We start from the raw sequence: 18,019 nt of genomic DNA, 5'->3' as shown, positions 1-18,019 counted from the left end.
CATTATTATTATTTTTCCATACATGCCTTGGGTATCTAGTCAGGTGTACTCACAGAAATTCAAATTCCTACACTCCCTGTCATTCACATACTCTCTTTCATCTTTTTTTTTTTTTAAATGGAATTTGTTCAGCACTTACTACATGCCAAGCATTGTACTAAGCAGCAAGGTAGATGATAATAATAATGATGGTATTTTGTTAAGCGCTTACCATGTGCAGAACACTGTTCTAAGCACTCGGGGAGATACAAGGTGATCAGGTTGTCCCACGTGGGGCTCACAGTCTTAATCCCCATTTTCTAGATGAGGCAACTGAGGCCCAGAGAAGGTAAGTGATCTGCCCAAAGTCACACGGCTGACAAGTGGCGGAGCCAGAATTAGAACCCATGACCTCTGATTTATCAGTCTGGACACAGTCCCTGTCCCACATGGGGCTCACGATCTTAATCCCCATTTTACAGATGAGGTAATTGAGGCACAGAGAGATGAAGTGACCTGCCCAAGGTCCCACAGCAGATAAGTGGCAGAGCTGGGATTCGAACCCAGGTCCTCTGACTCCCAGGCCTGTGTTTTTGTCGACTAGGCCATGGTGCTTCTCCATGCAGCTTTTCACACTGCTTTTCCTTCTATTGTACCCTCCCTTGTGCTTAGATCAGTGCTTGGCAAAGAATAGGTGCTCAATAAATACAATCGATTGATTGGTGGATAAGGCAGTAATGGTGAAGCGGCGTGGCCTAGTGGATAGACCCCGGGCCTGGGAGTCAGAAAGGACCTGGGTTCTAATCCCGGTTCCACCACTTGTTTTCTGAGTGACCTTGGGCAAGCCGCTTCATGTCTCTGTGCCTCAGTTTCCTCATCTGTAAAATGGGGATTTAAGCCGGCGAGCCCCACATGGGACAGGGACTGTGTCCAATCCGATTTGCTTGTATCCACCCAGGGCTTAGTACAGTGTCTGGCACATAGTAGGCGCTTAACCAATACCAGAATTATTATTGTTATTCAGGGTGTGGCTAAAGGGCTTCAATAGTTCAGTGGCAGCTGGTAGAATAATAATAATAATGATGGTATTTAAGCACTTACTATGTGGGTTCTAATCCCGGCTCCGCCACTTGTCAGCTGTGTGACTTTGGGCAAGTCACTTAACTTCTCTGTGCCTCAGTTAACTCATCTAGAAAATGGGGATTAATAATTTTGGTATTTGTTAAGCGTTCACTATGTGCCAACCACTGTTCAAAGCACTGGGTAATAATAATGTAATGTTGGTACTTGTTAAGCGCTTACTATGTGCCAAGAACTGTTCTAAGTGCTGGGGTAGATACAGGGTAATAATAATAATGTTAATATTTGTTTAGTGCTATGTGCTGAGCACTGTTCCAAGCTCTGGGGTAGATACAGGGTCATCAGGTTGTCCCACGTGAGGCTCACAGTCTTCATCCCCATTTTACAGATGAGGTAACTGAGGCACCGAGAAGTGAAGTGACTTGCCCAAAGTCACACAGCTGACACGTGGCGGAGCTGGGATTCAAACCCACGACCTGTGACTCCCAACCCCGGGTTCTTTCCACTGAGCCACACTGCTTCTCGTAGATATAAGGTAATCAGGTTGTCCCACATGGGGCTCACAGTCTTAATCTCCATTTTCCAGATGAGGTAACTGAGGCACAGAGAAGCGAAGTGACTTGCCCAAGGTCACGCAACAGACAAGTGGCAGAGCCGGGATTAGAACCCGCGTCCTCTGACTCCCAAGCCCGGGCTCTTTCCACTAAGCCACACTGCTCCTCTGTGTTCTACCCTGAGAGGGTTGTGTGGCTGCTGGGGCAATGTAAGCATCTAATGATCAAATAATGGTATTTGTTGAGCGCTTACTATGTGTACTGTACTGAGCGCTTGAGAGAGCACAGTGCAAAACAATTAACAGACATGTTACCTACCCATAATGAGTTTAGAATCTAGAGGGATGATGATGATGGCATTTGTGAAGCGCTTACTATGTGCAAAGCACTGTTCAAAGCGCTGGGGAAGAAACAACGTGATCAGGTTGGCCCACGTGGGGCTCAGTCTCAATCCCCATTTGACAGATGAGGTAACTGAGGCACAGAGAAGTGACTTGCCCAAAGCCACACAGCTGACAAGTGGCCGAGCCGGGATTAGAACCCGTGACCTCTGACTCCCAAGCCCGGGCTCTTTGCACTACGCCACACTGCTTCTCTACTGAGCCACACTCCTCTCCAAGCAGTCCGTCGTCAATCGGGCTAGAGGCGGGAGGGTCCGTGGTGAATTTTGCATCCTCCCGCTATCAAAGATGGATTCGAGACTTGTGAAGATCCCGCTTCGGCGATCTAAGCTCCGGCAGGGAGCCCAGCGAGGAATTCCGGCGGTGCGGGGGGAAGAGAAAAATGGCAGCCGTCCGCTTAACCCCTCCATCAAGCCGTCAGGCTCTTTGCTGGGCAACTGGGGGTACTTAGGGCAGAAAATGGGAGAGGACGGGGGCAATCTGAGGTGTCGTTCCTCTTCTTACCTGCTCTGTACCATGCCGGAGATGTCTATCTTCACTAACGTGCTTCCGTGAGTTTGTGTGAAAAAAAGAGAGTCTGGTTCTCTGATCTCTTGTCTCTCGGAGTCCACTTCAGTGCCACCTACGCATTTGTAGACTAACCACCACCAGAAGCACTTTTTTTCCCCCCCATTGGTATTGTTCAGTGTCAAGCACTATCCAAATCGTTGAGGTAGATACAAATTTATCAGATTGGACCCGGTTTGAAGGGAGAACAGGTATTTTAGCCCTGTTCTGGAGGCCCAGAAAAGTTAAGTGACTTGCCCAAGGTCACCCAATAAACCATGGGCAGAGGGGTGGAAAGGGAAGAATGGCTATGGAGTTTAGAGATAACATTCAAGTCTCCACTTCAAAGGAATAAAAGTTAAGCGTGGTGCTGTTCAAAACATGCTTAATTTTGTTCCTGCATGTCCCAACAGGGAGCCTGGGGAGGGAGGGTGGTTATAAGCTTGAAAATATTTAGGTTATGCCACAGCCTTTTCATTCTGGACAGGCTTTTTAAACTGCAGCAATTAATCAATGGTATTTGAGCGCTTAGTGAGTCCTGAGCACTTCACTAAAGCCCTTGGGAGAGTACGATACAAAAGAGTAGTAGACAATTGTTGACCACAAAGAATTTGCAGACTAGAGGGGAAACAGACAAAATAAATTACAAATGGATAGGTATAGAAGTGCTGTGGGGTTGGAGAAGTGGCTACTAAAGTGCTTAAGGGAGAGACCCACGTTCATAGGTGACACAGAAGGGAGGATTAATAATAGTAACTATTATGATGGTATTTTTTAAGCACTTATTATGTGCCAGGCATTGTACTAAGCGCTGGGGTGGATACATGCAACTCGGTTGGACTCAGTCCCTGTCCCCTGTGGGGCCATGGTTTCAATCCCCATTTTACAGATGAACTGAGGCACAGAGAAGTAAAGTGACTTGGCCAAGGCCCCACAGCAGACAAGTGGCAGAACTGAGATTAGAACCCACGTCCTCTGACTCTCAAGCCCGGGCTCTTGCCGCTAAGCCACGCTGCTCTAATAACAGTCTTCCTCAATCAATAGTACTTATTAAGCACTTACTATGTACAGAGCACTGTAGTAAACGCTTGGGACACATGATATCTGCCTGTTCCTCCTCCCCCGCCGCCCCCCAGACTGAGAGCTCCTTGTGGGCAGAGAATGTCACTGTTTATTGTTGCATTGTGCTTTCCCAAGCACTTAGTACAGTGCTTTGCACACAGTAAGCTCTTAATAAATATTATTAAATGAATGAATTAGCAGACACACTCCCTGTCCATAATGAGTTTATATTCTAGAGGGGGAGAGAGACGTTAAAAGGAAAAAAAAAAAAAAAGAGCCTCATGTGGGGCAGGTCTGGATCTGACGTGATTAACTTGAATCCACTTCAGTGCTTAGCACAGTATCAAACACATAGTGAGCTCTCAAATACCACAAATCACTCTTCATTCCTGACCAAAGCCATTTATTTTTTGTGTCCTCTCCCCAGAAGGGCCAGAGAAGCAACGTTGCCTAGTGGATAGAGCATGGGCCTCGTAGTCAGAATGACATGGGTTCTAATCCCAGCTCTGCCAGTTGTCTGCTGTGCACATGTTGCTTCACTTCTCTGGGCCTCAGTTACCTCACCTAGAAAATGGGGAATAATAATAACAACAATGGTATTTGTTAAGCGCTTACTATGTGCAGAGCACTGTTCTAAGCGCTGGGGTAGATATAGGTTAATCAAATTGTCCCATGTGGGGCTCACATTTTGAATCCCCATTTTTGCAGATTAGGTAACTGAGGCACAGAGAACAATAATAATAATAAGAATATTAATGTTGATATTTGTTAAGCGCTTACTATGTGCAGAGCACTGTTCTAAGCGCTGGGGTAGATAGAAGGTAATCAGGTTGTCCCACGTGAGGCTCCCAGTCTTCATCCCCATTTTACAGATGAGGGAACTGAGGTACAGAGAAGTTAAGTGACTTGCCCACAGTCACACAGCTGCCAAGTGGCAGAGCCGGGATTCGAACCCATGACCTCTGACTCCCAAGCCCGGGCTCTTTCCACCTAACCACGCTGCTTTCTAAGACTGTGAGCCCCAAGTGGGACATGGTCTACGTGCTTAATCCAGTGCTTAGAACAGTGCCTGGCACAAAGTAAGCATTTGGCTCAGTAGAAAGAGCCCGGGCTTGGGAGTCAGAAGTCATGCGTTCTAATCCCAGCTCCACTGCTTGTCAGCTGTGTGACTTTGGGCAAGTCACTTCACTTCTCTGAGCCTCGGTTACCTCATCTGTAAAATGGGGATGAAGACTGGGAGCCCCACGTGGGACAACCTGATCGCCTTGTATCCCTCCCCAGTGCAAAGAACAGTGCTTTGCACATAGTAAGCGCTTAACAAATGCCATTATTATTAATTCCAATTTTTTATTTGATTTTTAAAAAAAGGACCCTTACGCAAATAGGCAGATGGCCACCTTGTACTTTGCTCCGAGACCACTAGGTGGAGATACACTTTGAGCTTTCCATGCTCTTCTTGCCCTGAGCTCAGCCTGCAAAGTGGAAATGTTGTTTTTTGAAAAAAAAAAATAAGCATCATGCAAGCAAAAAGGCTCCGTGCAAGCTATTTAGAGCACTCCAGTTACAGATCAGCTTTCTCTGCACAATATTTTATTGTTTCCCCTGAACTGGTAACCACAGGGGCTTTCATCAGCAAACCTTCAGCCTGCTGGAGCCCGCTGCACTCATCAGCTCACGTCCTGGCCTACGAGGCTCCGGGGCTGCAAAAGATATTTTCCCCCGCACTCTCCCATCAGCTTCTAGCTGGAGGAAGGAGGAGATGGTTGGATGGAACCTTAGGAATGTCATTTCGACGGCTGTCTTCTCCCCACCCAGACTGTCAGCTCACTGATGGCGGGGTCTTCCAACTTAACCATGCTTTTCCCCAGGCGCTTAGTTCAGAGCTCTGACCACCGTAAGCTCTCAGCGAATGCCATCGATTGATTGACTGATGCACTGGTGTCATCCCCGCCCCCACCCTGGTCTCCGAACCAAACCCAGTGGGTAGAAATGGGCAGGAGCGACACTCTTCCGACACAGCACTCCCAGACAGCGTATTTGGAATCTCTTCAGTTTTTGTATTTAAAAAAAATATACACATCTGCCCGAGCTCACCACCCACCTCCCCTTCTGTAGGAATTTTTTTTTTTTTTAAAGGAAAGAAATGGGAGAGGGGGAGACTTGCAATAGTGCCATGATAAGGGGACCGGGAGGGAGAGAGGCAGGGAGTGAGGCATTCTCCCTTCCATTTGTCCTTGGAGGTCGACCAGTAGTCCGAAGGCAACCAGCACCTCACCTCATCCCCCAGTGGCACTTTGATTATTAACCCAAGGAACGTAGGGCTGGTAGGGCTGAGAAGACACACCCGTTAGAGAAGACAACCTCTCTCATCCACAGTCCAGTGCTAATTCTCCAGAATTTTAGCTCCTCAGTCCAGCAAGGAGTAGCGTCCACGCAGCCCTGGAGTCTCTCCCGGGCTGAGAACAAGTCCTCCCCACCTCTCCGGCTCGCTTAGCCCCTCTGGCCATCAGCCCCTTCCAATCTAAGGAGCTCCAGCGGGAAAATCGCTCCATCCCCCATTCCCTCCCCCCAGGCATCAACGGTCCTCCCCACCCTCTTTCTTCGGAGACACATAGTGGCTTCCATCCATCTCTGGGCATCAGCAGCCGGAGGGAAAGTCTGCGGCGAAGTCAAACTCGTTCTGCCCAAGCCACAGCTCGGGTAGCTCATTGGCCCGGTCCAGTCCCAGCTCCACCACCAGGGACATCAGCACCTCCTCGTCCACCGGGTCGGAGTCTATGATGCCGGGACCGGGGGTCCCGGGGGTGGGGGGCAGCGGGCCTGCTGGCCCCAGGGGCTGGGCCCCGAAGCCCCAGGTCTGGAGGGTCCCCGACTCCCCCGCCACGGCCACCCCGTGGTACTGGCTATTGAGTTTCTGCAGCTGCATGGTGGCCAGCAGGTGAGGGGCGGCCTGGAGGCTGAAGGTCGGGGGCTTGGAGGGTGGGGGACCCGCGGGGGAGCCCATCAGTCCGGCCGAGCCCGCGTGGGGGGCTGCGCTGACCTTGCTCCCGCTCACGCCCACCCCAGGGTAGTGGAGGATGGTCAGGGCTTTCCGGTCCTTCATGCCCAGGCTCGGGTAGACTAGAGAGCTCATCTCCTCCTGAGCAGGGTCCTAGAAAACAACAAAAAGAAGAGACTGTTTGCATGGTGTTCAACCTACCTGGCCCGGGCCACCCAAATTCATTCATTCATTCAATAGTATTTATTGAGCGCTTACTATGTGCAGAGCACTGTACTAAGCGCTTGGAATGTACAAATCGGTAACAGATAGAGACAGTCCCTGCCCTCTGACGGGCTTACGGTCTAATTGGGGGAGACGGACAGACGAGAACGATGGCAATAAATAGAATCGAGGGGAAGAACATCTCATTAAAACAATAGCAAATAAATAGAATCAAGGTGATGTACATCTCATTAACAAAATAAATAGGGTGATGAAGATCTATACAGTTGAGCGGACGAGTTCAGTGCTGAGGGGATGGGACGGGAGGGGGGAGGAGCAAAGGGAAAGGGGGGAGAAGAGGGTTTAGCTGCGGAGAGGTAAAGGGGGGATGGCAGAGGGAGTAGAGGGAGAAGAGGAGCTCAGTCTGGGAACGCCTCTTGGAGGAGGTGAGTTTGAAGTAGGGTTTCGAAGAGGGGAAGAGAATCAGTTTGGCGGAGGTGAGGAGGGAGGGCGTTCCGGGACCGCGGGAGGGCGTGGCCCGGGGGTCGACGGCGGGACGGGCGAGACCGAGGGACGACCTTAGCATTTCTGTATCGTACCCATCCTCTGCACTTAATAATAATGATGGTATTTGTTAAGCGCTTACCATGTGCCAAGTACTCTTCTAGGTGCTGGGGTAGATAGGAGGTCAGCTTGTCCCACATGAGGCTCACAGACTTAATCCCCATTTTACAGATGGGGTAACTGAGGCACAGAGAAGCTAAGTGACTGGCCCAAAGTCAAACAGCTGATTAGTGTCGGAGCCAGGATTAGAACACACAAACTCTGACACCAAAGATCGTGCTCCTTCCACTAAACCACCTCGCTTCCATACAATCATTATACATTAATCATGCACACAATCATTTACTTTCCTAGTTCATCCTAAAAATGGGGGCTACTCCCTGTTCCATCCTTGCTCTCTCCTTCTCTGCTTTTTTAAATGGTACTAGACTGTGAGCCCGTTGTTGGGTAGGGATTGTCTCTGTTGCCAAATTGTACTTTCCAAGCACTTAGTACAGTGCTCTGCCCACAGTAAGTGCTCAATAAATACGACTGAATTTGTTACACGCTTACTAGGGGCCAGGCAGTGCATTAAGTATTGGGGAGAAACAAAGTAGTCAGATCGGACACAGTCCATGTCGCACATGGGGGTCCCAATCTTAACCCCCATTTTACAGATGAGGTAACTGAGGCACAGAGCAATGAAGTGACTCGCCCAAGGCCACACAGCAGACATGTGGCAGAGCCGGGATTAAGACCTGGCATCTGATTCTTGCAGATCCTCGCTCTCAGCTTCACTTTGGATAAAGCATAGGAAGGAGAGGGTAGATTTGGGGAGGCGGGGAGAAGGGAAGTGCGTGTCTTAGTGGCAAGAGCTCAGGCTTGGGAGTCAGAGGTCGTGGGTTCAAATCCCACCTGTGCCACTTGTCTGCTGTGTGACCTTGGGCAAGTCACTTCACTTCTGCAGGCCTCAGTAACCTCATATGCAAAACGGGGACTGAGCCTGGGCGCTCCATGTGGGACAACCTAATTACCTTGTATCTACCCCAAGGCTTAGGCTTAGAACAGCACTCGGCACATAGTAAGCGGTTAACAAATACCATCATTCTTAAGTGGGGGGCTAAACTGGCTCTCCACAGTCATTCTTGGGCAGCCACCTGACTCCTCAGCCCTCCATTCCACCAATGCAGAAACAGCCAAAAGTAATCCTTGGCATTTACGAGCTAAGGCCATTTGTAGAAGACACCACCAGTGGGTGTTAAATTGGCCTGGTGATTGTGGGAGGGGGAAATGGGGTAATTCTTTCTGGATTGAACACCAGCTTTATTTTCTGAGTATAAAGCTCGGGCCCAATTGTGCTTTCGGACGGGATGGACACCCAACCCTTGAAACCCCTGAGGCGGATGCATTTCCCACTGGTCAGCTGGTGGCAATTAACTTTCCTCCGGAACATTTGAGGCAGCAGAGATGAAAGGGGAATCCTTAATGAGATACAACCAGTTCACAGTAGCCTTACAGCCTCTGGGTAAGCTTAATAACCCTCACCCCTCTCCTCCTTGAGAAAGAAGTGTTTAAAAGTACTCGCAAAGAGACTTTTCACTCTCCCACAGGGAGGTGTGGAGAGGGACAGATTTTTCTCACCTCTCCAGAGGAGGAGAGTCCATTTACACCCAGAAAGAGATTCACAAAGTCTCATTTCCTACGGCTTTGGCTTCAAACAGGGAAGGTGATAAGAACAATCATGACATTTGGCAATCTAGCCCCAATGCTCAGAAACAATCAAGTACAGTGCTCTTGGAAGATGAAACCCAAGGAGCTATTCGCACATACTGATCATCTTGGAAGAGCTGAAGTTGTGTGTGTCACTCCCAAGGAAAGTGAAAACTGTAGCTACACCTCAGAAGTGTTTGATTCTGTTCTACTCCTTACCACAGGCTTTAAAGCACTCACTCACCTTGCCCCCTCCTATTTTACCTACCTGACTCCTACTATAATCCAACCCACATACTTCGCTCCTTTAACGCCAACCTATTTACTGTACCTCAGTATGGTCACCAAACTCCCTCCCTCTTCATATCCGACAATCACTCTCCCCACCTTCAAAGTCTTATTTAAAGCACAACTCCTCCAAGAGGACTTCCCCAACTAAGTCCTCATTCCTTCCTCCCCTTGCACTTGGGTTCATTCATTCAGTTGCATTTATTGAGTACTTACTGTGTGCAGAGCACTGTACTAAGTGCTTGGAAGTATACAACACACACATTCCCTAGCCAAAACAGGCTCACAGTCTGGGGGGTGGGAGGGAGAACAAACATTAATGTGGAAAAAAGTTATAGATAAATGCATCAGCTCAGTCAGGGCAGAGGATACTGCCAAGGGATATCAACCCCTTCATCAACAGCATTTCTTGAACCCCAATTGTGTGCAGAGCACTGTACTAAACACTTAGGCACACACACAAAGTAAAAAGCTTAGGGATACAGTTCAGCGATCCGGTTTTTTGAGAAGCCTGAATCCACTACCTTTTCTAGTCCTACATTCCAAATTCTCTCCTTAAATGAGCTCACGAACCACAAACGCTGCAAGGAAAAGCTGACCCACAAGGAGACTATTAGAGGCTCTCATTTTAATTGCCAACAGCCAGCATCTGTCCAAGGTTAGGCGATCACATGACAAGGGGTTGCCAAATAGCTACAGAGGTCACAAGGCATAGATGTGGCATCCTGAATCCATCCAAGTGCCTTTCACCCAATCAAACCTTTCACCCAAAGAAAGGGGACAGAGATCTGGTTTAGATTAGATTTCTATACTGGAATTTGGTTTATCTTAGACCCGGTTCGCACAGCAAGGTCCTTGGTGAGAATGGCCAGAGGAAAAAGCTGCAAGTGCTTGTCTGGTAATTCAGATTAGCTCTGGGCTGGTCAACAGATTGGCTATGTTAAAGGGCACAGAGTCTCCCAAATAAGGTGTTGGGTGGAGGGAGAGAGTAGAAGGGAGAAAGCACTCAATCTATTGTATTTACTTAGCACTTACTCTAAGTAGAGCACTGTATTTGTTCATTCAAGTCATTTGATTTTATTTGAGTGCTTGGAGAGTACAATATAACAATAAACAAGACACATTCCTTGCCCACAAGAAGTCTACAGTCTATCTAGTGCTTGGGAAGAGTACAATAATAAATAGACATAATCCCTGCCCTCTCCATTTTGTGGAGAGAGAGACACAAATAAACTACAGATGAGGGAAACAATAGAACTGTAAAGAGCTGTGGCTGGACGTAAATCCTAAAGTAGCAGGGGAAGACGGTGAGCAATGAAAGTCTGGGTCAGTCCTACAACTCGAAAGCATAAAGCATATGCCTAGTGGCAAAAGCACGGATTTGGGAATCAGAGGTTGTGGGTTCTAATCCCACCTCTGCCACTTGTCTGCTCTGTGACCTTGGGCAAGTCACTTAACTTCTCTGTGCCTCAGTTACCTCATCTGTAAACTGGGGATTGCGACTGAGCCCTACATGGGACAATCTAATTACCTTGTATCTACCCCAGCTCTTAGAACAGTGCTTGGCACATAGTAAGCGCTTAACAAATACCATCATTACTATAAAAGGGCCAACTAGGAATTATCTTTGGTTTCCCTGGACAAGTTGTTACAGAGAAGCCACACGATCTAATGGAAGTCAGAGGACCTGGGTTCTAATTCCAGCGCTGCCACTTGCCTCCTGTGAAACCTTGTGGTTCTCAGTGCCTCCGTTTCCTCACTTGTAAAAGGGATATTTGACACCTATTCTTTCTTTTGGAAGGGGAGTCCCTGATTACCTCTGTATCTACCCCAGCACTTAGTACACTGGCACAGAGAAGCGCTTAGTGCCACGGCCTAGTGGATATAACATGGGCCTGGGAATCAGAAGGTCATGGGTTCTAATCTCAGCTTCACCACTTGTCTGCCGTGAGACCTTGGGCAAGTCGCTTCACTTCTTTGTGCCTCAGTTACCTCATCTGTAAAATGGGGACCAAGACTGTGAGCCTCACGTGAGACAGGAACTGTGCCCAACCCGATTTGCTCGTCTCTACCCCAGCACTTAGAATAATCCCCGGCACACCGTAAGCACTTAATGAATACCATAATTATTAGTAGTATCATTATTATCGGATGGCCCCTTCACAGAAAGGTATCTTCGTTTCAATTAATCTGATTTGGGATGAATAGGCCACTGCTTCTAAACCAGGCTAAGGGTCTCCTTAAATTCCAGTGTTATCTGGAACTGCTGTTTTCAGCATCTGGAAGCTGCTAAGGCAAAACACTTTGGAAGTTCCTTTTGGAAGCCAAGAATGTGGTGGTCTACAAAGGGGTGGGTCAGACAACTGAGATTCAAATCAGTGCTTACCACCCCTCCACCCAATAAGCATTTGAATACCACTTGGAAACTCAGACACATACATACTCTGGGTGTGCATTTCTCCCCAGGATAAAACTGTTGTTTTGCTCCTCAGTTTATCAGACCAGACAATAGCCTCAAGAGGTTTGAACTTACCCTATTCATCGAAGAGGAAAGGGGAGACTTGGGAGCCTCTTAAAAGTATTTAAGGTGTCTTGTTCATTCTCCTTCCGAACAGTGACACAGATGTCATACACCAAATACAGGCCCCGGGTTCCTGGGGAGTTTCCTCATTTGAGGAATCGTTTCAGAGGATTAAAAAAATCACTATGTAAACTAGTAATCACTAGTAAACTACTTCTCCAGCTATCTTTTCATTCATTCATTCATTCAATAGTATTTATTGAGCGCTTACTATGTGCAGAGCACTGTACTAAGCGCTTGGAATGAACAAGTCGGCAACAGATAGAGACGGTCCCTGCCGTTTGACGGGCTTACAGTCTAATGGGGGAGACAGACAGACGAGAACAGTGGCAATAAATAGAGTCAAGGGGAAGAACATCTCGTAAAAACAATGGCAACTAAATAGAATCAAGGCCATGTACATTTCATTAACAATTTTACCTAGCACATTCAGGGGTTCCAAAATAAAAAAACCAGAACACATAATAATAACAGTGGTATTTGTTAAGCACTGACTACATGTCAAGTACTGTACTAAGTGCTGGGGTAGATACAAAATAAATCAGATCCTACAGGGAGCTCACTGTCTGAATAGGAGGGAGGAGAGGTATTTAATCCCCATTTTGCAGATGAAGAAATTGAGGTAGAGAGAAGGGAAGTGACTAGCCCACGGTCACACAGCAGGCAAGTGGCAGAGGCAGAATTAGAACCCAGGTCTTCTGACTCCCATGCTTCAGAAGGATTTGATTTTCTTTTACTTTCAATAACTGCTCTATGGAAATAATAATGAGTCCTTGCACTGCACTAAGCACTGGGGTACATAAATTGAGTTTTGGAAGATTAAGGAGATCATTCCTCCACTGCTCTAAGAAGGATGATTTTGCTAAACTGAAAAACCAAATGGCAAAGCAGAGTGGGGAACTGAGGCAATTTTTTGAAAAATTCAAGATACGCACTTCTGAATGAAAGTAGAGATTGGACCCATGTTTGCAGAGGGCCAAGAAAAGGACTCAAGGGAGGTAAAATGATAATAATAATAATGTTGGTATTTGTTAAGCGCTTACTATGTGCCGAGCACTGTTCTAAGCGCTGGGGTAGACACAAGGGAATCAGGTTGTCCCACGTGGGGCTCAGTCTTAATCCCCATTTTACAGATGAGGGAACTGAGGCACAGAGAAGTTAAGTGACTTGCCCACAGTCACACAGCTGACAAGTGGCGGAGCTGGGATTCGAACTCATGACCTCTGACTCCAAAGATCTCACAGGCCTAAAAGAGGAACACATCCCAATCCTCTCTCCCCACCCACCCACCCACCCAAGAAGAGGGGACACAAAATCAAATGGTCTACCTTCCCTTGATTTTGTGATTGGTTCCCTGATGTCTCATCTTTTTACCACCTTTTAAAAGACAGATCAAATCAGAGGAACATTAACCCATTTAATATTGGTTCTGCACTAAACAGTTTTGGAAGAGTTCTCTCTCTCCCTTAGACTGTGAGTTCCATATGGGACCTGATTATCTTGTCTCTACCCCAGCACTTAGCATATAACAAGGGCTTGACAAATACCACAGTTGTTTGTATGATTACCATAAACCACTAAATTTACAGTTTTAAGAGGATCTTGCTTATATTGTGGTCCCTTCTGCGCCAAGCCAGTATGTGGCATTGTAACGCTAGATGAGGGCTACTAGGAAGAGGGGCTTATGAATCTCGGTGAATCTAGGAAATACCACCTTCTGTGGGAACTAGGGCTTAGATAGTAAAAGCAGGACATTTTCCTCTTTAAATCAGTCGTATTCATTCAGCGCTTACTGTGTGCAGAGCACTCTACTAAGTGCTTAGGAGAGTAACAGTTCAGACAGTAAACTCACATTGACTTAGTAGCTCACTTGGAGTTCCAACCGAAAGGGATTATGGCAATGGCCTGGAAATTTATTTTAATGTCCGCTCCCCAACCCCCAGATTGTAAACTCCTTCTGGGGATTATTTACCAACGCTATCGTTTTTGTACTTTCCCCAAATTCCAGCGCTTAGAACAGTGCCTGGCATGTAGTAAGCACTTAACGAGGACCATAAAAAAGTGCTTAATACAGTGCCCTGAACAAGAAGGGCTCAAATACCATTTATTGAAGGACTTTTAGAAGTGTTACCCTGACCCACACACACCCCATCCTTCTTTTAGCTCTACTGCTGATCCTCTCAGTTCAGGGATGTCGAGATGGCCTAACAATCAATGGTATATACTGGGTAATAGTAATAATAATAATTATTATTATTGTATTTGTTAAACACTTACTATGTGCCAGGCAGTGTACTAAGCACTGGGGTGGATACAAGCAATTTGGGTTGGGCAAAGTCCCTGGCTCACGTGGGGTGTTCAGTCTCCTTCCCCATTTTACAGATGAGCTAAGTAAGGCAGAGAGAAGTGACTTGCCCAAGGTCATACAGCAGACAAGTGGTGGAGCTGGGAATAAAATTCATGACCTTCTGACTCCCAGGCCCATGCTCTATCCACTACGCCGTGCTGTTTACCGTGTGCACAGCACTGTACTAAACACTTGGGAAACAGAACACAGGACTTCTGACTCTTAATCCTAGCTCTGCCACTTGCCTCCCCTGGGCAAAATCATTTTACTTCTCTGGGCCTACATTTCCTCATCTGTGAAATGGCCATTAAAATACCTTTTCTCCCTCCTGGTTAGACTGCGAGATCTACGAGAGACAGGGACTGCCTGTAATAATGTTGGTATTTGTTAAGTGCTTACTATGTGCCGAGCACTGTTCTAAGCGCTGGGGTAGACATAGGGGAATCAGGTTGTCCCACGTGAGGCTCACAGTCTTAATCCCCATTTTACAGATGAGGGAACTGAGGCACAGAGAAGTTAAGTGACTTGCCCACAGTCACACAGCCGACAAATGGCAGAGCTGGGATTCGAACTCATGAGCCCTGACTCCAAAGCCCGTGCTCTTTCCACTGAGCCACGCTCTGTACTGATTGTATGTAACCCAGCACTTAGCAAATATTAGTGCTTAAATACCACAATTATTAGGAAGGAGAGGAAAAAAAAATAAGGGTCACAGTAGTGTAGCTCTCTTGGAAACATTCCTTGTACAGACTAGTTAGTAATAATGATGATACTTATTAAGCGCTTACTACACATCAAGCACTGTTCTAAGTGCTGGGATAGATACAAGGTAATCAGGTTGTCCCACAGGGGGCTCACAGTCTTCATCTCCATTTTACAGATGCACTGAGGCACAGAGAAGTGAACTGACTTGCCCAAAGCCACACAGCAGACAAGGGACAGATCCAGGAGTAGAACCCACAACCTCTGACTCCCAACCCCGGGCTCTACGTTGGACTAAGGATCTTCATTCAGTTCAAACAAGAAGCACTGTACGGTGATCAAATAAAAACAAAAACAGAAATTATACACACACACACACAGCCCTTGCTTATGCAGAATTTTTTAAAAAAAGGCTGGGGTAGAGTTCAGAGAATCCTAGAGATGGAGAACTTGGTGAAGTCTGTACTAATATGGTTTCTTTTTAGCCAAGCTTGATTCAGAAAGGGTATCACTTGCCTTCCGTGGCTTTCTTGGGTAGGAGGTGTCAATGACACAACTCCATGAAGGGACAGTATGTCTAGGGCTGTATCTCCTCCAGAGGTACTGAAGAAGTCAAAATGCAAAGCCAGAGGCCTTCAGAATATTGAGCTAATGTCTAACCTCCAAGCTGTGAAAGAGAATTCACCACCCAAATGAAAACACATCTTGCTCAAGACTTCCTCAAGGATTCATTCATTCCATCATATTTATTGAGCGCTTAACTGTGTGCAGAGCACCATACAAGCACCGCTTGGGAGAGAACAATACAACAAAAAACTGACCCATCCCCGGCCCATAATGAATTTACAGTCTAGAGGTGGGGAAATCTCGAGGGATTCAAATCAGGGAGGGTTTTTATAGATTCTTAGAGTAGCTGGAGTGTTTTTAAATATCCAGGTCTTTTAAGAACTTCTCTCCAAACCAGTCAATGGTATTTATTGAGCACTTACTTGATGCAGAGCACTGTACGAAGCACTTGGAAGGGTATATTATATATTAATAGTTATGCTTATTAGTTTATATATACTATAATGGTTATCAGGCATATAATAGTTAGTAGACACAATCCCTGCCTTCAGGGAGTCTTTGATTTAGCAGGGAAGACAGGCACAAAAATAAAATACAGGTCCAATGCCCTGATGACCCTTTTGTATAGAACAACTTCCCATTTCCTATCTGATAGGCCACATTCCTCTCTTTCTGCTAAGTCACAGCTCGAGGCCCACCTCCTCCAGGAAGGCTTCCCTGGCTTAATCCCTAACCCACCAGCACAACTGCAACTCACTTTAGATATCATGTGTATGTGCAGATATCATGTGTATGTGCAGAGGGTGTCAGCTGCTGCCTTGCTCCTCTGTTAGATGCTATAAATTCACTGGGGGGCAGGGCCAATGTCACATCAATTAATCTTTGCGATCTACCTCTAGAATTATGTTTTTGCACCTTGTGGGGGCTCAGATACTCAACTTTTAGAAAACGAAACCCTTGCTTTTTGCCACATCCTCCTCATTACCTCCGCTTCGGTCCAGACCTTTGTCATATCCCAGCTTGACTACTGCATCAGCATCTTTGCTGATCTTCCTGCCTCCCATCTATATTTCATTCTGCTGCCCCCATCATTTTTTTCTACATCATTCTCTACAGATCCCCCAATACCTTAAAAACTTCCAAGAGTTGCTCATTCTTGTCCCCATCAAGCAGAAACTCCTGACCCTTGTCTGTAATGCTTTCGGTCAACTCTTTCTCTACCTACTTATCTACTTGGTTCTTCCAAAACACCCCTTTGCACTCTTCATTCCTTTCACATTCACCTACTTACTATGCTTCATTCTTGACCCTCTCTGCTAAAGATCTTCAAAAATCCCAACTTCTCAGGAGGCCTCCTAATTAATTTGTCATCCACCCACCTCTCTCTCTCCCCACCCTCCACTGGGATTTTACAGTGGAGTTAACAGGCACGGTGAAGTTAAGTAACTTGCCTGAAGTTACACAGCAGGCAAGGGGAAAGTCAAGATTAGAACCTAGGTGTCCCGACTCCCAGGCTCATGCTTTTTCCACTAGACCACACTGCTTTTCAGCAGGTACCGTTTGCCCACCTGTGGTAGGTAAAGTAGCCTAAACTGCTGCTATCTCCTCTTTTCCCATCCTGTGCCAACCCTGGGCAGCTTACAGTGCTTAGGCACTGCTCTAAACTACAATACTCCTGCAGTGAGCACACCTCTTCCAAGAGGCTTTCCCTGACTGAGCCCTTCTTCCCTCTTCTCCCACTCCCTTCTGTGTTGCCCTGACTTGCTCCCTTTATTCACCTCCCCTCCTAGCCCCACAGCATTTATGTATATGTCTGCAATTTTATTTATATTGTCCATCTCCCCCTGTAAGCTCACTGTGGGCAAGGACTGTGTCTTATATTGTACTCTCCAAAGCACTTAGTACATTGCTTTGCCCATAGTAAGCACACAATACAAACTGATTCTGTACAGAGGGAATAAGTGATCCCAGCCTTCAAAGAATTTATTGCTTTTGGTAAATGGAGCTCTCCCGGATCCCTCCAAAGAAAATGAGATAACCTGCAGCAAGTGAAATGGTCTCTCCCAGACAGAGTCTGCAGGAACATTTCAGTCAGTTGGACAATCTTGCTAAGGGGAAAAAAGGGTAAAGTCACCCTGCAGTACCACAAAAGGTTGAGGGAAGTTTGTTTTTCCTCAAACAGGTGACATTCTGGCAGGATTCAGAACAAGAGTGGTGGGATGGGGTTGAGCCAGGTGACCAGAAGCCCATTATGAGTTGGGGGATGTTGAAATATTGTTTATGGTACCTGTTAAGTGTTTACTAAGTACAGTGCCTGTCACAAAGTGCTGGGGTAGATGAAAGATCATCAGATTGAACACAGTCCATGTCCCACACAGGGCTCACAGTCTTAATCCCCATTTTACAGATGAGGTAATTGAAGCCCAGAAGTCAAGTGACTTGCCCAAGGCCACAAAG

The 18,019-nt window shown here is 46.8% G+C and overlaps 1 protein-coding gene across 1 annotated transcript in view; it reads right to left on the bottom strand.

The window, feature by feature from the left end:
* Nucleotides 1–5,195: 5,195 nt before the first annotated feature.
* CITED1 (Cbp/p300 interacting transactivator with Glu/Asp rich carboxy-terminal domain 1) overlaps nucleotides 5,196–18,019 on the bottom strand; it is a 28,129-nt gene continuing 15,305 nt past the window's right edge. Inside the window, exon 3 of the mRNA XM_007668288.3 lies at nucleotides 5,196–6,773. Within this exon, the coding sequence (XP_007666478.2) occupies nucleotides 6,261–6,773 (513 nt within the window). The 3' untranslated portion in view covers nucleotides 5,196–6,260. The remainder of the gene's footprint in view (nucleotides 6,774–18,019) is intronic.

This window comes from Ornithorhynchus anatinus, chromosome 6 (genome assembly GCF_004115215.2).
Source record: "Ornithorhynchus anatinus isolate Pmale09 chromosome 6, mOrnAna1.pri.v4, whole genome shotgun sequence".
NCBI classification, from domain to species: Eukaryota; Metazoa; Chordata; class Mammalia; order Monotremata; family Ornithorhynchidae; genus Ornithorhynchus; species Ornithorhynchus anatinus.
This window is presented reverse-complemented; position numbering and strand designations above follow the sequence as displayed.